Source organism: Pomacea canaliculata, linkage group LG12 (genome assembly GCF_003073045.1).
Source record: "Pomacea canaliculata isolate SZHN2017 linkage group LG12, ASM307304v1, whole genome shotgun sequence".
Lineage (NCBI taxonomy): Eukaryota > Metazoa > Mollusca > Gastropoda > Architaenioglossa > Ampullariidae > Pomacea > Pomacea canaliculata.
The window spans coordinates 14215374-14240025 of record NC_037601.1 but is presented as its reverse complement, the minus strand read 5'-3'; the positions used below and the strand labels follow the sequence as shown (position 1 = coordinate 14240025).

Sequence of the window (24652 nt, the reverse complement as noted above, 5' to 3'; positions counted from 1 at the left end):
ATTGTATCACGACAGCTTGCTCAAATGACTGTTCTAACTGCATAAGTGTTTTCAGTGTAAATAAAAGTGCTCTCAGCTCCCACTAACACACGCACATATATAGACACCAATGGCTATGAAAAGGAGTTGAAATTGTTGTGAATCCCATTTCTGACAGCATTCGTGCCGAACCGTTTATGCAGACTTTTGTCAGCTTAATTTGGTTGCAGCACGAACTTGTATTACACATCCATGGCTGCAGATATTTAAGAGCTGTATTTCCTATACCTGGCAACCTTAGCTTGATTGTGAAATCACTTGTCATTTGATGACGGGAGGCAGTGAAGACTTCCCTCAGTGAGTATTTAAATAGTCATAGGATGAGGTGAAGTGATGAGATTCAACCGAACGTTTTATTTGACTGAACGACTTCACCAGTTAGAGGTAAATACGTTCACTTTCGAGTTGTTGCTGTTGGAGGATAACCGTTTGACGTCACTAGACAGGAGTTGCATCCCCTACACCGTCAATTCAAGCGTTTAAATTTAGTGTCTGATCGTTATGAAAAATTAACTCGCTCTTTTTATCGTTAGCACATATCTACATCCATGATACTCTGACCCGTCCGTCGGTTACTGCACCGCTGATAAAGTCATCCGGACTTTGTAGTCTGCAGATGTTTTTATCTTTTTTCTAGTGTTTATTGGGTGCTCCAAGCCGTTGAACACCCTTACACTTCACCTGCCAGTTGTTGTGTCAACATGTAACGGTGGACAATGTAAATGGTAGATGGAAGCGCGATACAGCTGTCTCAGACATCACCGTAATCGGAACAAAGTGCCCCTCGTCGCGCGGGTAAACCAACTCATGTTTGTGAGCGCGAGAGCCGCAGGCCAGAGGGCAGCAGCACGTGGTCAACGACCCTCAGTGCGCCTTCCTCAGTTCCTCTCTGCATCCCCACCCTGCCCCCGTGTCCTAAATGCCAGACATACCGCAGCGTGACTCAGGCCTTTGATCCTACACGCCCCTCATCAAAGGAGCAGCGTGTAGCGCGATTCTGTTTGCAGGAAGAGATTGATTCTGTGGCGAGCCCCGCTCTAATCGTGAGCTTTGTGGCTTTTAGCCTTCTTTTCCTCCCTATCCCCACCCGGTGCGAGATGTTTGGGTGGGGGCGAGCTCAGCTGTCTTAGTCCTCGATGTGGACACCTTAGCAATGCCTGTACAGACACCGCATTGAACACGTGTAACAAGTACAATGGCGACAGCAGTACAACTACGGTCAGCCTCCTCTCGCCTGCAATTAACCTGTGGAAGGGCTGATAACCGCATGAACACTCAGAAATTCTGCTGGTTGGTTCTATCCCTTTCCGACCCACACCTAACTGACCGCACGACCTCTGGTAACGACACACCAGAAACAATAAATGATCCACAAATAGTCTTCAGTTCCGATGGATTCTGCTATTCAGCCATCCTGTAGGTATTTCGAGTAATATTTTGTCTCCTAGGAGAAGAAAACTTAAGCTACAATGGGATTATTGAGCCCCAATGAGTTGTAGAGATGGATCACACCTCAAGCTCTCGAGCAGTTCAAAGCCATCAATTAAAGTACTTGGTGCACGCATTTGTTTGTCAACCAGATGAGCTTTAATCTCTCCTAGAGACTAATTCCCAAAAATCTGAGGTAATGAGCCCCTACCATTTTGGGCTTCAAACAGCATCATTTACCGGGAGAATTCAAATCCATGAAAATACGGAGCTTGTGAGAGCTTGGGCAGCCAGTCACTGATTTGATATTACATGTATAAGGCTGAGGATGTCTCCTAGTGTAACACCTCGAAGCAGCGTGGATTTAGTCACTAAAATTGTGTGAATCATATATTGCGATGAACCTTTTTCACGAATAAGACCAAATAATTAAATTTTTTCTTTTTTTTTTTTTTTTCAAGGCGAAATCTTTTATCTAGACTTTCAGAAAACTTCCACACTGACCTTTTTGTCACGATTACGAAAAAAAAAAATTGTACTAAACTCAGAGACCAAACGGTTCCTCATCCTTTTCACATAGCCTCATCAAGTTCAAAGCACAATCTCTTCTCTTTCCCTCTTTGAAGCGTGGCATTCCCTTCTAAAACAAAACTATCAGTAAAGAGCTTTCGGTTCTGTCCTTTTATCATTTAGAGTTTAATTCATCGTTCACGCATGATGGAGCTGGGATCACTCAAGCGTAAGCGAAGCGTGCTCATCCGGAAACTGTGGCATAGGATACGGCATTGATCACAGCAGACCGCCGACACGGATACTTTGTCACGGCTGGCCCTTAGTCCGGTCGGGTATGCAGGTAGAGAGAGTGGGAAAGGAGGAGTAGTGGTAGGTTAGAGAGAGAGACAGAGCCATAGTGAACGCGAAGAGAGAGGGAGAGACAGAATGACAGAAAACTAGAGAGAGGAACACACACAGACAGGATGAGCGAAAGAATCAGGGACAAAATGAGAGAGAGAGACTTAAAGACTCAGAGAAACAGAGAGAGCTATTGGAAAGTTATTATGAATGATGGCACAATTAAGCTGACTGCACAGCAGACGAGAAACTGAGGAAAAGCTGATGATTTTCTGGAACGTTCTCACCGTCCACTGTGTGTAGTTGGCCTGAGGTCGGACACGTCAGCAACACTTAGTAGGAACGATAGTGACAAACAAGTTAATAAGTGTAAGCAAGTCGCATCCCGCTCTCGGGGACCACATCTATTATCTTTCCATGACCTTATTGACCTGTTTCAGATAAAATCCTTATCGATCCAGTTTACCTCTAGAAACATCTTTGTTATACACGGTACAGAAACGCTGCCCTGTACTGGAATGATTACAGATCCATTGTCAAACAGTGAATATTCCGATTCTGCAGCTAAAGCTTGAAGGAAACAAGGATGGTCATGTGATTTGTGGTTATTATTTTTTATTTTAAAAATAGGGGTTGTCGTAGTTCAGTTCTTTCGCGTTTGTCTCGGTTCGACTCCCGTCGCTGCAAACAGGAGGGTTTATTTATTTAGCCTGACTGGGGTGAGGCTAGAGGTAAAGGCACCTCCAACTCACCCCTCTCTCCCAACTTCCTGACAACGTGTCGGAAACCTCTCAGTGGTACTAACATCAACCTTTAGATCATCTTATTCCCTTCACACTAGTACTAACATCGTACATTGTAGTATTGACTATGTGACAAATCCACAGATACCCTAAAAGAAGTGTTCATGGACAGGATGTCATCTTGGTTGTGGAAGAGAATTCGCAGGTTTAAAAAAAAGGAAATAGATTAGAGTAAAAATAAAACCAAAACGAATGTGATGTTAGGTGATATTGTACTATCGCACACACACACTCTTTCAAGCACACGCTCCCTCACACTAATGTTTACTCCTGACGGGTAGACAGATGCAAGGACATGCAGCGGAGAGTTGTTGCGAGTGAAGACTTTGCTTCAGGGTGTCACAGCAATGTTGGAAACATTACTCGCCCAACCCCACCCCATTCCCCAACCTCACATGCCATCAGGCGAGCTGGAGCTCGAGAAATATGAATGACAAACGTAAGAGTGACACTAGACCTGAGATAACATCGTGGTAAGGGTGACGCTAGACCAGAGATAGCATCGTGGTAAACAGGGTGGCACAGACCCAGCAGACAGCTGACAGGGCCAGCTGGCACCGTCAAGCTCATTAACAGTAATCAGTGTCAGAAATTAACCTACAAACGAGCCCCGCCGACTAACCATGATGGCTTCTTTGGGTCATTGTACACGCCTGCCAGACTTGTGTCACTGTTTTCCGTTGCCCTCCCACCGCCGGCACCCAACACCCGCAAATAATAATAATAGCAATCATAATACTAATTTGAAAAGTGGACAAATTAATATTGCTGGTGAAATGAAGGCAAAGTTATTTTATATTACTGGCTATTACTCTATTTCTTTTTTGGTATAGGTTTACTAATTAAGTCAAAGAAGTGGACACACAAACTAATGACTGGTATTAGTGACACAAAATTTGAAAGACCGAGTAGCCAGGCCAGACGCCGTCGCCTTCGTGCGTGCTTTTCATTACAACTGGCTTGGTGACCATGACCCAGCATGTCCAGCTGACCATAAAGGTCTTGACCGACTGTTTGTCTTCACTGGACTAAGCAAATATGGAGTCTGTTTGTCCTCTGTTGGGGATAAACCTGTGGAGGCAAGTCGTGCTAATGATTTTATACTTATAGCTGGTTCGGCACTGTCACACTACTTTTACACGTGGTGCGGGGGATTAAAACAATAATTATTTATACTTATGTATAAAGGCTGGCTATCAATTTCTACATGTTCTACATATTACATTAAATATTATGTTCGAATGCAATCTGTGAGTGTTCCGGATCATCATATTATAACGGCATCATCAGCAATAACACCAAGCTGTTAACGATGGTGACGGAGTAATGGTGGCTATTATTTTAGTGGTAGCAGTGGTAATAGTGATGAATGTGGAAGCAGGAATGGCTGGACATGCTGTGTTTTTACAACAACGTGCTCTGGCAAGCTCAACGGTCGATTATTCGGTAAGTGCTAACGTACTTAGCTGGCTCCACCCGAGGCAAGATGTTGTGTTGCTTTCAACAGCCTGCTCCGTTCTCCTCCCGTCATCTCAGCCCCACCATTCCAAACACCTCCCTCTGGAACCTCTGCACGCCACAACGCAACAGTGATCACCATTCTGAAACATCGACTTTTTCATTGCCAGAGTTTTCTCACTACCCGGTCCTAGTTACCTGGAATGGTAAAGAAGGGTACCCAGCTTTCTGTGGCAACAGCTCCCGCGATTTGTATGTTTGTAAACAGAACAGTACTAGTCATGGGATGAAAAGCAAGAAGACAAAACAAAAGCTGGAAATATGATTTATCGGTTTTCAGTTACAGGATTATTGTTTATATCTATATAAGTTTCGCAGAAATGAGAAGAACAAAATCTTGCATTTTAGAAGAGAAAATATTACTGATTGTTGTTGTAGCTGGTGTAGATTCTCTCTCTATAACACACGTGCATGAACACACAAAGTGTAGGGAGGGAGACAACTAGAGGCAGGTGTATTTCTCCGAACAGCAAACGCACTAATATTTTATAATCCGTCCATTGCAGGTTGGAGAACCTGAACAGAAAGTTTTCGCCTTGTTAAGGCAAAGTTATTTATTTAACACCTGCTATGGTAGATTAGAACTACTATGGACGACAAGGCTAATTTTGTGTTCAAATAACAGGTTTCCCAGGTTTACTTGCTTGGTTCCGCTTTCATTCGAGGTTTGCCCACTAACTGATTTCACAGCTTCTAACAACAGCTAATACTTAAATCTAAGAGCTGGTTAGAAGTAGTCCGCCCCTTACCATTATTCCCCACCCTTACCCCAACGCCCTCCAGGTCCGGGGTTGTTTGATTGTTTACAGAAGATAGGAGGGAACAGACAGAGGGTGAGAGTAGTTCGCGAAATCAGATCGGTGACAGAAGCGAGTAATTGTTGAGGCTGTCCTCAGAGATGTAATTTGAAGTCGTTTATCTTGATTTATGGACTGACTTAAGTGCCCACCGCACCTTTTACGATGGGGGTACCCCCCCAGTCTGAAAGTCGAAGGAAGTGTCGAGTCTCTTCATATTTTCTGTTCGTGTTTGTTTGTTCTTAAAATGTGTTGTGGCAGTGTACCCTCTTGTATCCTTGAAATGACTTTATTTTGTTTACTTTGTCCTCCAGCGCTAGTAGTTGTTTGTGTACAAACGAGGAGAGAACAGAATAGAAAGAACGTGAGTGAGAGTGAGAGAAGGTGAGTGCGGCGGAAGTCAAAATTGTCGAGAGTGAACACGGTGTGGTGGGAGCCCTCACATATGCCAGAGTGTGGTTCCCTGTACGCTAAAGATCTTGTTAAGCTTCATAAATCTCTGGGCAGATTCCAGCTAAAACAAACCGAAGCCGGACAAGGGCCGCCTGAAAACCCTGTAACAAGCTGAACAATCGGACAAGAAAATCCACAGCGCGGCAGAAATCGATGTGCAGGACCTTTCATTTTGTCACTAAGACTGTGAGCATCGATTGTTAGGCAAGCCTCCACCCCACCCACCCCTCATCAACCCCCCACCCACCTACCCACCCACCGACCCTCCTCCACCCCTCCACATCGGAATGAAGCAGTCACAGACACCGGCGACAACAGCAGCCGCAGCAGCGATTTACAGATGCAGGTGCCGACAATGATGATGAAGGCGAACACGATCATTTTCTGGTTGGATGTTGGCCATCAAAGATGAAAATGTTAACAACTTTTAACTTGTGAAAAGTAAATGAAAGAATAAAAGGAAACAATAACAGCAAAAGGAGAGTTTGAACTAAAAATGAGTTTTGTACAAATGAGAATTTTTCTTCTGGCCGCGGTTTGGAAAAACATAATGTTTCGCAGACGAATATAAAATTTTTTATCGTAGACAAGCGCCGAGTTTTGTGTTGTGAATGACTTCTCTGACAGTTGCTACAGTGTGAAATGTCTGTACTCAAAGGTTAGCCAGAACAAACATGAAATTTAGCCCAAAATTAGTAGGAAATCAGCAAACCTTGTAGCTGCTATTAGTTTGTTACAATGATAACAATGATCACAGTTAACACACTTGATTCCTTCAAAGACTGGGGAAGGTGAGGCGACGAGGGAATGAAGGACAGCGCCCTCACGAAAAGACTGTCCCTCACAAAGTGAGGCCATTACCACTTTGGTTGTTTTGGCCGGAAAGTGCTTCCACCTAGAAGTGATTTGGCATGGGCACTAAAAGATTTCGCTCCCCTGTGACTGTAAGGTAACGGTACTACCTTCACCTTTCAGAACCAGACAGCCATTGAGTTTCTTGACTCATACGGCTCATCTACGATGTCTGCTGCGTGAAACATCGACTTGCTAATCGAATTCCACTTTGCACTCGGTGTCCCCGGAGTGTCTGTATTAAATGTAGCCAACGTGAAATATGCTGCAACCTCCAGAGCCCTCTGTTGACGCCCTTCCAATGAATGCAAGAATTATGGAAAGGTCGTAATTAGGGTGAGTAAGTTACGGTGATGCAGCGTGAATATCTGTGGAGGTTGTTGACACGCAGAGTAAGAAACTGAATTTAATTCACATTGATCTACGCAAAGGACAAAAAACTCGAAATGTTTTTTAAACATACACACGAAGCACGCACGCACACACACGCACAGACACACCCACACTGCCATATATACACAAAAGTCTGTGTTCTGAGGATTCTCATTACGAAAATGCATTTTGTGCTCACGTTACGAGAATGCGTTTTTAACTGAATCAAAAGCAGATGTCCAGAGGGCAGAAAACAAAATATTAGCTATCGAGAAATTGCTTTGCCAAAAGTTAGAAGACATTGCAATTTCTTCTCTTGTTTTTCCTTTTTTTCTTTCTTTTTTTTCTTTTTTTTTTTCTTTTTTTTTCCGATGGATCTTTGCATGTCACGGTACACTTTTGCAGGATGGAAAGGAAGATACGAAGAGACGAAGCCGTGGCAAAATTAATGAGAGGAGTCGTAGGACTTAACGGCTGGCCACGTGTGAGCAGTTATCTCATGTGTCTGACATTATCTCATATGTCTGATATGTGTGTGCAAATCGAGGCTACAGAGGGAGACACAACCAAGTATGGTCAAAATAAACTTAAAACTTTTTGACATGATAAACAAGTTATATTTTGGCGAATTATTACAACGTTATCAAACACAAAGAAGCTGTCAAATTAAACAGTCACATGTATTAAAGTGAATAAATATTCTTTTTGCGCAGGTCAGCACGCGTCCGATGATTCGTTAGCTATACTACACATTCCCGACATAAACAGCAGGTGAGCTTGGCACGGTTCTTACCTTTGACCTCAGCACTACCCTCGTCCAGTACGTAAACATAGATATCTCACATAGTTTGATGCGATTATACAGAATTCGTTGACCTTTCACCTCAGGATCACCTCGTGTCCATTAAGGCTATAGATAGAAAATACAACTTTACGAGAAACGACTATTTTTTACCTATTCTATGTATGTCAACAACAGCTTAGTTCTGGTCACAAAAAATCACTATACTTTTAAATAAAGATCTAAAAACATGTGGGAGGTCACCGGAGTACCCGGATGAAAGTCAGACAGTCAAGGGAAGAACGTAAACAACTCACACAAACGTTCGGCCCCACCGGAAATCGAATTTTTTTATTATCGCCGTTATGACGAAATGACGTTTATTGAGGAGTTAATGGACTGCAACTTTGTTTTTCTTTATCAGATTTTATGTCTCCTGTAACTCGCTCTCATGATACAGTCGAACTCAGCATGATACAGGGATGCCAAGTCTCTCATTTCTCTGCTGTTTTTCCATTTTAAAGATGTTTTACAGGCGAAATTTTTAAATATCCACGTTTAGTATAAATTTTATAAATAATCATTAAAGGTAATATAACTTTTACAACATTACGCGTGTGGCTGGGTTTTATGGTTTCATAAAATACTTTTTATCATTTCGAAAACTTTTACTGTTCAACGGGCCTTGAATTTTGATTATCATTGCCCCAGCTTTCCATCAACAAAACGGTCGGCAGACAATTGTTATCCATTATGATTCACTGTAAGCAGATATAGAGTTTTTCTCCAGCCAAGGGTGCAGTTGACAGGTATTGGTCAATTGAAAAAGAAAGCCAAAAACTTTGTGAAAGGGAGAATTTTCCGATAAGTGCTCTCGAGTTGACGTGTGCATGCAGGTGTTACGGTATTGGCATTATTATTATTAATTTTTTCACGGTGACTGCCATGATTTGTTGCGACATTTATGGGTAAGGGTACCGCTTACACAGACATAAATCGTCCCCTTGACCCAGAAAAGGAGCGGCGGTGGGGAATGATTCACTCTGTGTTCTGCCTGCTCCCTAATTCTTTCAGCTGTTGCGCAAGGTATTTCAGGTGGGTAGGGAGGGGAGGAAAAATGGTTTTAGAGGGGTAGGGATGTAGAAAAGACAACAGTCACTGTATTTTGTGTCCAGTTGTGCACTGTACTTGTCGAGCAAAAATAAAACATCTACTCCCACACTAACCCACCCCAAAACGCAGTCTTCTGGAATAAGCGTTACTTAGAGGCGCACCTCAAAAATGCTCCGTTTCTAAGTATTGCAATAAAACAAATCAAGGAAAAAAAAGGAAAACAATTCGCAAGCGTCTTTTGTTCTCCAAACTTCAAAAAAAAAAACCCAAAACCAAACCAACTTAGATTTCTGATTCATATGGGCTGCCAGGGGCGAGTGACAAGAAAAGAGACAAACTCCAGTAGTTTTGTTTATGGAAACATAATAAATAATAATCGAAACAATGAATGATTGACCTGGACTTTGGTTTCCTCCAACACACATCCACCCATACTTATGTCTTCCCCACACCTTGTCTTCTGCTTCTCGCTTTCATTGTATTCTATTGTATTCATTCAGCAACTAGGCCATGTCACGAGACGACCTTCTGTTGAAGACCTTGCACCAACATCACCCACACTCTGCCAGTTCAGTGAACTTTCTACTGACATAAAAAAAACCTAGCTGCTTCGATCTCTCGATCGTGTTAAGCTTTGCAGTAAACTTCTGTCGGGATCGAATCCTAGACTACAACGTCATTGCGGGAATGGTCTGAACCTTGCTACCAAGGGCTGACCTTTGAACTTGTCACTAAACGTGTCACTTCAGAAATCTTGCACGGCTTCAAGTACGACTTTTGTAGGTGGGAAATATCTTATTAAATACACAACCTATAACAAACAACTTAATTTTTTTTAATTAAAATTTTTAATGTCTTAAGTTTGTTTTTATCTAGAAACCATTGTGATAAAGGGGAAACTAATGAGACTGGAGGCAATTTGTTGTGCGAGAACTGATTGGCTAAAAAAACAAAATATAGTAAGTGCACATTCGTTCAGTCTGATTATTGTTCTCTCTGGTGCCTTCATGTGGCGTCGGAAGACTATTATCCCCCACACAAAAACACACAAACATCAAAAGGTCGGGAGAAGATTAACAGTATATTCTGAGAAAGGTCACGTGCTTCCTGTGATATCTAAGAAAAGGTGGCAGGGGATCAACGGAAGCAAGTGTTATGTGCTCCGCACAAGTTAATCAAAGATGTCAGGGTAGGTGGTGCTTTAGGTAGAACAGGTGTGTGTGTGTGTGCAGGGGTGGGAGTGGGGAGTGAAGTCTGTTCATTGTACGGGACTCATCACGAGTATTCAACAATGTTTGAAAAGTAAAGATAGCAAGGTTCAAAAAACACGCACAGACACACGTGCGTATGATGAGCAATGGATGCGCGCGCACGCACGATTATACACTCGTGCACATGCACCTCGCAACAAAAGAAGAAAACCTGAGAGGATTAATGACTGTACACCTGTACTGTATATCTTGTATCCGTTACTTCTTGTCCTCTGTGTCTACCACAACTCTCACTTAATTGTGCTCAAAATCTTCGATGGAGGATTGAGAGAAAAAATAGGGGATTGGGAGGAAAGGTTTGTGGAGAGGGGGAGCATGCGGGAGGGAGCAGTTCATTCCCTATCAGTCTGTCACCGTGGTTGTTGTGTCCTCGGCCATACCACACCATCAGGCGACTGACGGCTTGTCACACTCTTTCAAGTCCGATCGATCGTGGGCTTGGGTTTCCGGAGTCGCAAAGTGTGGCTGCGCCAACCGAGGAGTTCAACATCGCAAGGAGAGAACAGCAGCTGCCACAAGACACAGCGCCAAAATAATAACTGTCCTCATCGCCTTCTTCTTCATCATCATCTATTAGCGACGACGGCCGGTAGCTTTTTTTTGGTCGGGGACCTGCGATGCAGCAGGTCAAGAATGTAGGTTAGGATAGGGGTAGGAGTAGATAAAGGGGGAGGGAGTCAACGAGTGTTAGTCGGATGGGTCGGTACAAGACCTGCGAAGGCGCCAGGCTCCGGAGACCACCCTTGGTGTGTTTACGATTCAATTATGTGGTGCACGCGGTCAAAGGTCAAACCACGACCTGCCTCGCTTCTGTACCTCTCTCTCCACCACCACACGGACACTTACACACTCCCACTCACACGCTCGCACGCACACACGCACTTCCCCATCGTGTCCGTGCCGTGAGAGCTACGGTCCAACTGCCCGCTTCACTCGCAAGGCCGCACTATATTTCACGCAGTCTCTCGCGCGCGCCCTGCAAACCCCCGCGACAAGTGAAAAGCATGGCTCCGAAGACACGACCGCGCGCCAGCTGGTGAATCAGCCAGCAGAACAGCGCGAGACACGAGAGCACGAGAGAGACAGAGTGAAAGACGGCGGTCGCTTCCCTTTGCCCGCGAGCACTCTCTTCTCTCTCTCGCCCGCCCGCGCGCGCGTGTATGTGTGTGCGTGTGTGCGCGCGCAGGCTTTCCGCGGCCGAGTGTGGCGTGTAGATGCGTGGAGGAGGACGTGCGAGCGAGGGGAAGGAAGAAGAAAAGAGCCGGGGCGGGATGCAGCGGGTTTGAATGCCGGTGATCAGCAGCGAGGGACGAGTTGACGTCCCGGCGCCTGGTCCAGCCAGACTTCGCACCTGCACACCTTGCTCGTGTTTACAGAGGGCGCGCAGCCGGAAGTGACCAGTTCAGCCTGCCCCCATCATGGCGCAGGGCCATGAGTGGATTTTACAGTCTGCCAGTTTCTTTTGGATTTTTACGCTCCTGCTCAGCGAATCCCAGAGCAAGAAAACCCAGACATGTAAGTGCCATCACGTTTTCATGCAGTTTCTTACAAAAGCAGGAAGGTAGTCGACAGTTTTCATACAAAAGTCGGGTTTGTTTACTCAAAGATCTCTCGCAGCGTCTGCTGCGGCAGACGACTTTCTTGCCAGTGCGTCTGCCTTGCACAGTGCGACTGCGCTCGCTTCAGTTATTGTTCAGCCCTCGCCTCTTCGCAACCGGTTGACCAGAGAGAATCGGTCTTCCCCGGTTGGCCTGTGTTGTGTACTCTTGGACTGTTGTTTATCGTTATTTTCGCTGTCTTTGCTGTGGTCGCTGGCACTAGATTACAGGGGCGAGGGGGGCAGGCGAAGGAGCAGGGGAGGAGGGTTGGCAACCACGCTGAGTGTTGAGGCTTCGGATATCGACTGTTTCTGCACGTTTCAAAGGGATGAGGCGACATTTTGTACTTGCTCCACGCATCTGCCGGTGGTGTGGGGACATCAATGGGTACCAGTTGTATGACGCGGGTTAAAAACAAAAATTCATTGGAACTTGTTTACACGCGAAGAAAGCAGTAAGCTCAGACACTCATCTTTCAGGTAGCCGAGAGTTGCAGTGAGGAAGCCCTTTAAGAAAGTAAAGGCGATAGGTGAGAGGGCGACAGGTCGTAGGTTGTTACTACGGGAGAGGTTAGAGTGAGGTGGTGAGGGGTGGTGTACATGTGAGTAGGTGGTGGTGGACAGGTTGGGGTGGAGGAAGACTGGCTGGTAGTTGTTGGCTGACTGCACACAAACTACGGGTAACGGGAACAGACGTTTCCTCTTTGTTTTCGTATTACACAGGTGAAGCTAGCCTGACACGCCGACCGTTCGACATCCCGCGCATACCACAGACATTATGTGTTGTTCACTTCTGAACATTCATTGTCCCCTTTCCATAAAAGCTCTGGTATAAATTAAAGAATGTTTAATATTAAAGAGTTCCTAGACTTACAAATTCTATTTCATTTATGGTAGATTGATACATTGCAATCAAAACTTTTGAAGCAAGTCCTTTGTCCAAAGAGGAAAGATCAAACAGTTGTGATTAGGTTAAAGGTGCACACATTTCATGACAAAATAATAAAAATATATTTCTTGATCAGTGTCCCTTTTCTACAGCTAGAGGAGTGTAACACAAAGACAAAAAAAAAAACCCACAATGAATGGTAACACTAATTGTTAAGACATAAGAGTGTTGCTTTAACCACAGGAGAGGTTTAAATTAGTATGAATTTAATTTAAATACAAGAACACAGTATTTTTATTTTAACTGTAGGTGTCACTTCAAGAGACTTTACTCATGTAAATGTAAACAGTAAGATACTGCATTTAAGAGTGTTTTATAGCAAATACATCAGTGCCAATATACTATAAATCAGCTTCATTATTAAATTGCAAAATTAGGACCTTAGATCAGGCAATAGCAAAAGAATTCTTGACTTTTTTTCTAATTTCTAGTTTAAAAAAAATAAGATGTAAAGTAAAATGAAAAACCAAATAATAATAAATTACTGAATCTTAATTGTATGACATAGTTTAAGCAGATGGGCTTTGGGCTGAACAGCAAGGGACAAAACCGAAAATACAATCTCCTAGCTATCTAAATACATGCACATACATTTGCTATAAAAATATTAGTTTATAGTTTCTAATATTTTCAAAATTATGCAAAAATTATTAGTCCTAATACTTGTTACAAAGAAGATAAAATGTTTTAAAGTATACTGCTACATTGAAAGTTTAGTTGCTTGAGTTTTTGCCACAACTTAAGCTGCATCAGGGGCATTAGAAACAGACAGTAAAGTGCAGTGTAGGTAAATTCTACATTTCCTAAACAGTGTTTTCAGCATCTAAAATTCTGCATATACCTAACACAAAACCCATGCTCAGCAGCCTTATTCCATGGAGTGAATAAATAAACATGTTAACAGGCACTTATCACTTATCACTGCCCTTCACCAGCTCACAAAGAGATTTTGTTTAGAAAATGTAAGCTGTCACTTCAAGGTGCTTACAACTATGGCACTTGACAGTGCCTGTCATTTTGAATATAGCATTGTTGACGTTCCCCTTAGGAAGGACACAATGTGGCTGGTAGTCTAATCTTTACAGCTTTTTTTTATTTGCATTGCTAGTTGAGTGTAGTTGATATCTCAGTCAGAGAACAGGAGGTGAACATCATAGCTGCTTGCTTTTCAGGTAGTCGTGGATGTTTCGAGTTCGCCTTATCTTCTTTCTCTTTTAGCTTTCATTCACCTGTCACTCCCTTATCAACGACTTTGCATTATCAGGATGTATGTGATGGGTGGAGTAGTGACCAGTCTACCAGGCTGCTTCGGAGGGCCTCCTGGTCTCCATTAAGAAAAACAAAACAAACTTTTCGGTTGCTGGGCACATTTACAGGATGTGCAGAATGGCTTCATGAGTGGGGCTTTATGAACGCAAGACGAATGGCTCGTTGGAAAGCATTTTGACAGTAGTTGGTTTTTACTGAATGACTTGACATTTCAAGGCGTGCTTGTCTCAATCACGCGCTGGGGGCCACGCTCTGTGTGTGTGCGCGTGCGCGCATTTTCGTGTGTTTTTGGTCTGTGAGTGTGTGTGTGAGAGAGAGAACTTCTTAGGGAAAAGTTATAAATGTTTTCCGCAGTAATTTTATCTCATCTGGCTTGTCCTTTGAGATATTTGTGTCAATAGTTTTTGCATCATGTGTATATAATTCGATCATTTGTCTCATCCCTACCCCTAACTAACCCGTTCTGGATAATTCAATATTAGTGACACACACAAAAAACAAAAAAAAAAATTGAAAAAAAACTGTAACATTCCTAGAATTTTATCATGTAACGATGTTTAACATTTTTCACGAACACCAACCGTTACGAAAATCACACATCATCATCAGCCACAGAAGGACATCATTGAAGGTATTTATTTCCTCTAACATACAGCTCGCTTCTTCACACCGGCCCCCCACTCTCCTCCCCTCTCTGTGTACGCATACTTTCCAGGCTTTCTGCCATGTAGGGGTTTTTGTGTTTACCACAGGTGATGGCCAGGTTTCCCTTCACTGCTACTTTGTTTCCCATGTCTTTTCCCGAGAGTGCGTTTATTTCTGCTTTGTGTACCGCCTACTTACCTTCACGAGGGTGCTTTTTTTCCCGATCTACTGCACTGTTTCTAAACTCCAGCCTCTGCTACGTTTGGCATCCCACTTCCACCTTGCATTTTTTTTGTGGGGGAAGGGGCAGGACCTTTTTGTTTCAAAGATAGAGGACTGGCCAACGGTATGCATTAAGTTTCCACTTCAGGCATTGAAATAAGAGTTATTTAAAAATAAAAGCCGATAAATTGTGTTGGTGCTAATGTACATCGTACGGCTGCCTGTTATGAAAGACGAGGCCGGCATGTTTACGAAGAGATAAACTACCTTCCCACGTCACCCCCTCTGCCACCCGTCCTCCCAGCCACAAAGCGACGCCTCCCTTCGCAGGAGCACGCGCGACAGACCCCCGAGTTGTCACTGCTTCAGCCGCTCGCAGCTGGGGCCTCCTCGGAATGGTCCGGCGGGGATGGTTTGTTATCGCTCGAGCACATCAGAGTCTAAGAAAATAACTTGTCGGCAGCTATCTCCTCCCTTCTCCCTTCTCCTCCTGTGGGTCCCCCACGTGCTGTGCTGGCCAACTCCCCTCAAAAACCTGCAGCCTTTTAGTCCGCTGTCAGGTATTTTTACCCACGGGGAACTCGTATGGGGGTGGGCTGGGGGAGGTTTGTATGCTCGGGTTCGGGTGTAGGGGTGCTCTTAGCAGGAGGGAAAATTCGGCAGAGTTTTTTTTTTTTTTACTTTCCTTTCTGTCTGACGCCATGGAAATGTTTTCTCCCCCTGAAACTGAAGCTGGAACAGCCTACTAGAAGCACGAAAGCAAAAGGAAGATCATCTTGTTTTCATCCTGATTTATCGCCGGTTTTATCAACTCGCGCCGTGATTTATCGCTCGTATCTGATTCAGGTCTGCTGGCGTGACGAGGCGCCGTTCATCAGCTACCTGCGAGGGGTTGGCTCGCCCGACCTTGAGAACGCCGAGTGCAGTTGGCCCAGGAACATGCCTCACAGTGACACTTTACATATGGTGGCCTGCACTTGCCAGTTCTGCCAGTCTGAAATATTGCTTCTTGCCAACCTTTGCCTCTTTTTGTCCCTGCACACCGCCAGTTCCTTATCCCCAGCCTTGCTGGCTCTCCTCCCTCTCTCCCCCCAGAATCCATCCCCCCACACAAACACACCTCTGCCTCTATCTTATAAAGAAACATTTACAGATAGCATTGTCAATTAATCCACCTCTTTTCCTCTAGATGATAACGGTTCTTTCCAGCCAGCAGATGTGTCAGGCACTTAAAGAGATGAGAGGTGAAGGGGAAAGAGAGAAGGAATCAAGAAAAACATGTGGGGTTCATTTCGTACCATTATATTGAGGCTCTTACATTAAGAGTATTGTCTCCAGTAGGACTTAATTTCACTTATTTTTTTTCGAAGTGAAAAGAGGTCCGGAATGTGTGTCCTGTGTGAAAACTTAGTTTCTATAACTATTCTTTGTGTTAAAAAAAAAAAATCTCGTCCTCCCAGTCTGTAGGGTGTGTCTTTTGACACGACAGGCAGGTTCACCCTAATCATCGCAGGTCGGCGTCGTTTGGTTCATCTTTCGGCGCGCGGAGCTGTGTTCACAAAGAGCACTTAATGCGGGTGGCTAGCGCTCGAAAGGTGTAATGAGCTCACAACGTCAAGGTCTCCCTTGCTCAGGGGTCAGAGTGCACCCTGAATGAAACTCGGGGAAGTTGTTAGCGTGTGTCTTGGTCTTCTCATATTTCTTCCCCACCCGACCTCAGCTCTTTGTTGGCACCCTTGTTCCACAAAATGGGGTGCCCTAGCCTTAAATGCCAGCCGGTTACATGACATTCAGATGAAAAACATGAAGGACCTGGTGGCGCCGTGCCTGTTGGAGACAAATGGCTCAGGATTACTGTGCCACGATCGCATTCTGTGAAAAGTGATTTGGCTTTAGCGAGAATAGCACATGTGGTAATATATCTTAAACTGATCACCAGGACTGGAACAGGAGCAGAGGACTGGAATTAAAAATTCTAATGATTATTATATAGTCAAAAGGGACAAAGACAACAACACGTACGATGACGACGATAACAACCATGATAATAACGACGATGGTGGCTATTGTGGGGTAAGTCTTGAGCAACTGCTGTCACCTGACACATGCGCTGACCTCCCCATTGTCTTCCGAAGGTTTGTGGCCAGCACACCGGTCGCAATAACAAGGCCATACAACGGCAGCCATCTCCACCAGTAGTTCATGAACGGCTCGGCCGCCTGGCTCGCTGGCTGGCCCAACAGTGTGGCCATTGTAGTCTTTTGTACATCTTGCTGACCTGGCCAAGGCCACACCATCACCACCACCCTTTCCCCTTCATCCTCGCAAGCCCCTTGCTCCTCACTGTGGTGGCCAAGTCGCGGGGGTGCGGCTGCTATTGTTCGTTGACACTCTGACACTGCTCTGACACGGCTGACACATCAGAAAACCGACAAAACGCCCGAAACTGTCTGATGAAAATGTTACCGACCTAAGAGCTGTACATTTATTTCTTTCGGCCCCTTTTCTCATTTATTTGTCCACTATTTGTTGTCAGTTTATACATAAACATATTTTTATCATTATTTATATAAATGTTTCTGCCATTCACCATTTTTCAAATACATATAGTACTATCATATTTTATTTATTTCTCGTGTTATAATAATACAAGAAAGTGAAAAAAAAAAAAAAAAATGAAGTTCGCTTTAGTACTCGCGATTATTGCTTGTTGTCGGCTGTAGTTTACCACGTGTAGATGTTTGACGAGCGACATACACAGACCTGACAAAGTAACCTGAAAGACCTGACGTGAGACCACAGCATCCCTGGCAGGAGGAAGAAAAAGACATGGGCTGTGGTGTAGTGTCCCCGAGGGCCTTGTGACTGCTCTGCATTCTCTGTGCCTCGACGGAATAATTAATGAAGACAGTTCTCTCACTCGTCAGCTGTTCACTTTCGTGACTTCACTTTCAGAAGTAAGCACCGTATCACGTGACTCGTCGACATGTACATCAGGTTGTGCACCAGTTACTTAGTCTTTCCCCCTCTCCCCTACCCCCACGCATGCTTGTCTGTTACTACTGCAGCCTTGCTATCCGGAGGGATAACTGCTATCAGAGTTAGCTGAGGAAAAAGTCTGAGCTAAAATGTTTTCATGTTGTCATGACTTTTTCTCCTCTACTTTTTAATAGTGATTAATTTTTTTTCCTTGTTGCAAGTAAATGAACACTACTTTAGATTGGTGTGTCACGGATTTATGATGAATTTTGTGATATGGAACGTTTTAATCGATATAAATTGCGCCCGCCCACGCTCACCATACAAAATACACATGCATGTACCAAAGCACACATAGGGGGAAGGCGGGAAGGGGTAGAACGAGTAAAGGGAGAGAGAGACAGCCTCTTGTTGCTGGAAATCTTTCAGGGGTGTCTGATACGAAGTAAAGAAGAAGAATGGGTACCGTCTCGCCTGCACGGGTGGTGTCGCCGGGACTAATCTGTTAATCAGCCAGTTACCGGCAGTGGTATGATAAGGATTTACTTTCAGAGACTGACTGCATCTCTGGAGCAGTGGTCGCAGCCTCCTACCTGGTCTCTGAAAAATTAATCTCGTTTCTTGTGGACGTGTCAGCGCCAGCTGCACCGAGGTCCTTTCAGCCTGGAGTAGTTGAGCATAAATTAGAACAGACTTAACTGTCTGGTGTATGAAATTCCACCCCGAGTCCTCTCTCTTTGAAACCCTACTCCGCTTCATACGCGGGACCTTATCTAACTCTCGGTATTTTTTCACTTACTTGGGAAGCTGGGCTTTGAAGAGGTGGGAGGAGAAGCTAGAAGGTGAGATGGATGAGCGGCCATAGGGGTCAACAAGAACTGAAGTGTGTTAAATTAATTGTAATATGATACTGTTGTATGGCAGTTCACGTTAGTTTGCTTGGACATACTTCTACATGTGTGAATTGCGAAGCAGTTAGCTTGTAAGTTGTTGCTAGGGGAACTTATTTTTCACAAACGCCCCCTTCACATTCACATGCAGATCGTGACCCCTGTGTGTGTGTGGCACATTCTTCGCAAAGGTGTCCTAACTCTGCATTTCTAATGGAGAAAGTCAACAAAATTTAACACTCTTCTGTGCATATCATGCTTGCAAACCTAAGGATACGAGACAGAGGGAACATCGATTTATATATATTATAATCATGTCTTCATACGCCATATTGCCTTAGAATATTTCCAAGAACATTGTCCATGCCTTTTAAAAATCTTCTTGTCTCACTGCTTTAGAGCCCTAGAAATCAGGGAACGATCGCTTTGTTTTGGTCACTCGATCAGTTGAATAATTATTATTCCAACGTCTTATCCACGTGTGGTCTCGGTCAAGGTGTCGACTGCTTGGTGTTGTCCAGCCAGCCAGCCAACCAACAGCTAACGTGTTGTGCACCAAGGATGACCTCTCTTGGTTCTCGGTTTTACTGACATTTTCCCACCACCCCTACTCCCTCCATTCCCAAGTGACTGGTTCTCATCGCCAGGCTGAACGGCTGTGGGCCACTTGCTGCCCCTCCGTCCAGCAGAACAGCGAGGGGTAATCTGGCGATCTGTTCACCTTCTCATCCCCATGTTACATGCCCCTGCTGTCACTGAACCCCACGTCGTTGAGTGCGTTGAGCTCCTCTTCCTGACCGTTGACGCCATGTTCTATCAAAGAATCAAGCAGTCACGAGCGTGGAGTAGATAAGTCAGGAAGTGACGTAACAGAACGTCTGACACATCACTCATCCATCAGTCCTCGGGCGGCGATCATGGGGTGTCGCGCACCAGTGGCCAAACGCCAGGGAAGGACAGGAACAGATATTCACTGATGTAACCCGCCTGAACTCACAGACTTCCTTTTTTTTAAAATTACGGATAAAAATTTTTTCCTTTTGTTTAGGATTCCTGAAAACGGCGCCATAGGAAGGATTTTTTTCCAGGTCTTGTAGTTCAGAATTAATAATTTGTCTGGCTGCTTGTGTCTTTGTATTTTTATCTTTGTCAGCCAGCCGGCCTGTCTCTACGTTTGCTGTCCGTTTTTTTTTTTTTTTTTGACGGTCTGTGTGTATTTTTATAGATATATATCCATCCTCCCCATCCATCCATTCACCCCAATTCTTTTGCCTTTCTGCCTCTTCCGTTATTATTGTCCTTGTGAAATCCGTCTTCTCCCGCGTTAACCCGTAAAGGGCAGTTGAATGAGGTGGCATTATCGTTTCCTGTTGTTCCTGACTTCTGCGCCTTTTGTTGAGACCCTCCTCCCCTTTACCTCCCGGTCTAGGACAGGTGGGAAAACAGCTATCTGCCAGGAGGGTAATAGGTAAACACATGTGAACGTGTTCTTCTCATCCCTAGGCCCTCCTCGAGCCTCGGACCCAATGTTGCCGCCGCTCGTTGTTTGTCTTTCTTGTTGTTGCTAGGTCACAAGTTTGCCTTGCTCCATGCTCACAAGTTTTGGCTCATCGGGGTAAAGGAAATGCTCGAGCTTAACCGTGCCTATCTGTTCAACCATGGCTATAGAGAGAGAGGGGAGGGAGAGGGGAAAAATCCATCAAGGCATTGATAGCTGTTTAAGGTTGTTTTGTAATTTTCCTGCCTTGTTTTTTCGTTGTTAACGGGGGTGTCGGAGGATGGAGAAGGAGGAGGTGTGACATGTTGACAGTGCTTTCGTGTGGGATCCCCCCCTACTAGGCGAGCTATTTACCGAAACCGGAGCGAAGTTTTGGCAATACTGACTCCGTTTCATGTCACAGGAAATAATTTTCGTGGGTCCTGTCTTTGGCAGGGTGAGGTGGAAGGTGAGGGGTTCTTTCGGCAGAATTGAGCAAATATTTTCTGTTAGGAATACATTTTAAAAGGCAAGGATGCGGCTTAACAGCAGATTCCGAAAAAAGGAGGAAGACAGAAAAAGGGGAAAAAAGGAAGAAAGTGGTGGGGGATGACTGGATGGTGTAATTAAGTATTTTTCTTGGTTTTCCAGTCGTTAAAGAAAGCTACCGGTTCTTCATCTTGCTGATGTTTATCAGATGCTTGCATAATCGTTTGGTAATTTCCTCCCCTGTAGTGTTATACGTTGTTAGTTTATTAAAACTTCTGTCCTTCACGCTGGAGGGAGCTGTAGTTAAAGTATGTGTGTAAGAGTTTTAATCGCAGTGCTGTTTGACATTTATAGTTCACGGCTCTCTTAGTGGGTCGGAATGCATATTTAACTTTGTTTCGATTCAGGGCTGCACAAAGCAAGATTGTGTGCTTTTGCCGAGACACTAATGCCGAGCTAAGAGATTTTCTCTCTGATTCAGTCTGTAAACCAGATCGCCCCATGCATCCTCCCGTCATGCAGGCCCTAGTTAGACCGTGACTCATGGCTCCGTCGACCACCATGAGTGGCCAGCCAGAATCTAATAACACCGCTGTTAGTCTGACAAATGACAGTGTTTCAACAGATGAGCAAAAGCTCCTGACCTTTTCAACCTCTCCACCCACCCCATCCCCTAGTGCTGAGCTTAAGCGAGGGTACCACCGTCCCGGTCTCTTGACCATCATCAATTCCACAGAGAATCGCCGTTCATTTTAGTCTCTCTCTACTAATGATAACAAAGCCACTCGTATGCCCAGCGTCCATTTGGCTGCACTCTGTTGATGATAACAAAAGCCCCTCCCGTTCTCCAAGCACTGGTCAGGAGGCGAACTAGATGCCCGCTTTCTGCCAGCTGAAATAATGTCTGCCGGAATCAGGGGTAGCCTGTCGCGGGCGCCCGAGTTTGCACTGCGCGAATTACTTCCATCAAATGGGAGCTGTAGAACCCTCGGCAGAAACTTGCCGAGAACGGGCGACTACGAAAGAGAGTCGTTTCGTCTTGAAAGTAAATCACAGACGATGGAGTCGATCATCTTCATCTTCTGATCGGGGTCGTGGCTGCGGGACGCGGCCATTGACTTCAATTTAATTTACGATCTTTGCCTTTTGGGGGATGAAGAGTTGTCAAAGGTGCTATTGGCATTGGCTGGGCGCAGAAATTGTCCTACGAAGTCTCTTCAGAACATACTTGGTTCTGGAGTTGTTAGAGCGTGTATACAGACAAAACACCAACTGGTGTGGGACATGTTTAGCCTCCATTTCACCAGCTGTGTTGATGGCGATCCTTTGATAAGCAGCTTTGTATAAAAGGTAAAGGCATGCAGCACCTCTAGTTTTCCCATGATTTTTTCACCGAACTATTAGATGGATTGGAAGAAGGCGAGAAGGTTGTTGGGATTGGGTAGGAGAAGGTGGGAGGTGGAGAACATTGGCTTCATGTCTGTAACATCGTTTATCGAGAAGCTGACGGAAGCCTTCTCAAAGGCACGGGTCCACTTCATTGACATTTTGCGAGTAGCAGAGGCACGAAGCCAGTCAGACTGAAACCCAGGATCGTGACCCTCCAAGGTCGTAGTGTTGATTCTAGCTGATGACGATGACCATCAGCGCCAACAGAGACGACGACCATCTCTCTGGACGATCTGAGCAACTTCCGGGGTAGGGGTCCGGCAAGTAAAAATTCCCGGGGTCCCCTTGCTGTTAAAATACTACTGGGAAGGGCCACCTGTGTAGGCTGACCTCCACTGCCTGATGGTGGTGGTCGAAAGTGGCCTGGGCTAGTAGTCAGTGTCGTCAGAACAGTTGCAAGCGATTGATGGCGGCGAGGGCGCAAAATCAGAATATCGACGTTTGCCATTGTTCAGCGAGCTCTTCTGTCTCTCTTCTTGGTGAACGAAGGCGAACTCGAGGCTAACTGCACGCCGGCGGTGGCTGGCAGATAATTTCCCTGCGAAATGATGGCTTCCATCGCGCTGCCAGGAAACTAGGGCCAGGACCTCGAAGAAGACAGAAAAAAATAATTTATCTTTTGGCGAGTCACTGTTAATTTTTCCCTGTATGTCGCTCCTGTCAGCGTGTCCGTATTCTTGTGTGTTCTGTTCGATCAACATGATGAGACAGCGGAGATGACCAACGATGTTAGGTGACGTCATGTTTTCCTTTGTTTGAAGAAGATAACAAACGAGGCTTGACGACGCCATTGCCTGTCGTCTCCTTTGTGTGTCTGAAGAATAAGAAGAAAACAACAAGATTCTTCCATTTATGTGTCTGTCGAAAGAAGACGAAAAGACAGTGAAAGACAAACAAAAGGGGAAAAATGCGTTCTTCTGGCTTTCCTTGTGTATGCGCGCCACCTGTGAAAAATTTCTCTTGCCATCTGAAGCAATCAGCACTTAGCATAGCCAACCTCGTATACACTTTCACTTGCCTCGGAAAATATGCCCCTTTCCCACCAGCAGAAGAGCTCATTTTAGCTCGTTGAGAAATGACGGAAGATAATGAGGAAGGAGGAAAAAAAGATGTAAAGGAGGTAGGTGGGACAGGATCGGGTAGGCGGATGACTTGGCAGGAGATACTGCTTTTTGATGACTTCTTGGTGGAGTTGATCTGGCAATGAAGGCAGTGTAGACGAGTTCGCAGAGAACAAAAAAAAGTCATTTTTATTCCGATTTCAAGAAGAAACACTAAGCAGACTTTAACAGCTTAACGCTTCTTAATCCACGTAGGTGCCGTTTGGGGCCAAGTTTGGAGTTAATGTTATGTTTTAGAGGGTTTTTCCACAGGACCGCCGAGGGCTTTCAGTCCTGGCTAGTTAGCAGGTACTTTATGGCTCGAGCGCTGCTGGTCGTAAAACGCACGTGGGTGAGAAGAGAGGAAGGAGACGGGCACCTGTTAAGGGCTTATCAAAATTCTCACAGATCCAGTGGCGAACAGGCACCACAACCACACTAAACAAGAACTCCGATATCCAACACTGTGGTTAGTCTCGGGGGCATTATCGAACAGGACGACAGATGGAGGAGTGAGGAGCGCCATGCTTAAAGGGGACTAGAGTGGGATTTTTTCTCCCCTTACCCCCAACTGTTAGGCTTAGTCTGTTGTAAGAAAGTAAGTCTTACAATCTGACCAAACAGTTTCTGTTCCATTGACAAAGGAAAAAACTTTCAAATCTCGCATAGAAGAAAGTACAATATATAATTGTATTCTTGTCTGCTTGCCACACTCGAGGAGATGAACGTGATGCCATTCGACCGCAATCATCGGCTTAGTACAAACGTGTGATCCCATGAGTTCTCTTTAAAACAAGTACCTCCTTCCCCACCTCCACCACGACCGCAACAACCTGCATTATAAGATAATACAGCGGAGAAAATTTCCAAGGAACTCTACACGTATTATACAAAGAAAGGCCATATACAATGATTGACAGTAAGTAAATATGCCGTGTATGTGGATCTCTAATCAGGAATAGAAAATTTAATCTAACTTATAGGTGGCATTAAAGGAGCATAATAACAATAACAATAATAATGATGATGTTGGTAATAAAAATAATAAAGTGGATTTCAGCGTGTAGCGGTGAACTCGGTGAACTGTGCACAAAAACTACAAGCTGATAGTCATCCGTATCACCAAGAAAACACAAAAGCGTACAAGATTCAAAATTGAAGACATTTTTTTTCGCCACCAATGTGGAATTAAAAATGTACAAAAGTTCTGCGATAAGAAGCCCATGTCAGGTAATCGCCCCCACTCCTTTAAAATTTTACGCCCTTTGCTCCATCCACATTCTTTGTTACCATCATTATTTATTATC

General features: G+C 44.7%; 1 protein-coding gene across 3 annotated transcripts in view; it reads left to right on the top strand.

The window, feature by feature from the left end:
- Nucleotides 1-10571: 10571 nt before the first annotated feature.
- Nucleotides 10572-24652, top strand: part of LOC112576901 — a 132705-nt gene continuing 118624 nt past the window's right edge. For all 3 annotated transcript variants that reach the window (XM_025259759.1, XM_025259760.1, XM_025259758.1), the window contains exon 1: nucleotides 10572-11794. In XM_025259759.1, coding sequence (XP_025115544.1) covers nucleotides 11698-11794 — 97 coding nt within the window. In that variant the 5' untranslated portion in view covers nucleotides 10572-11697. The remainder of the gene's footprint in view (nucleotides 11795-24652) is intronic.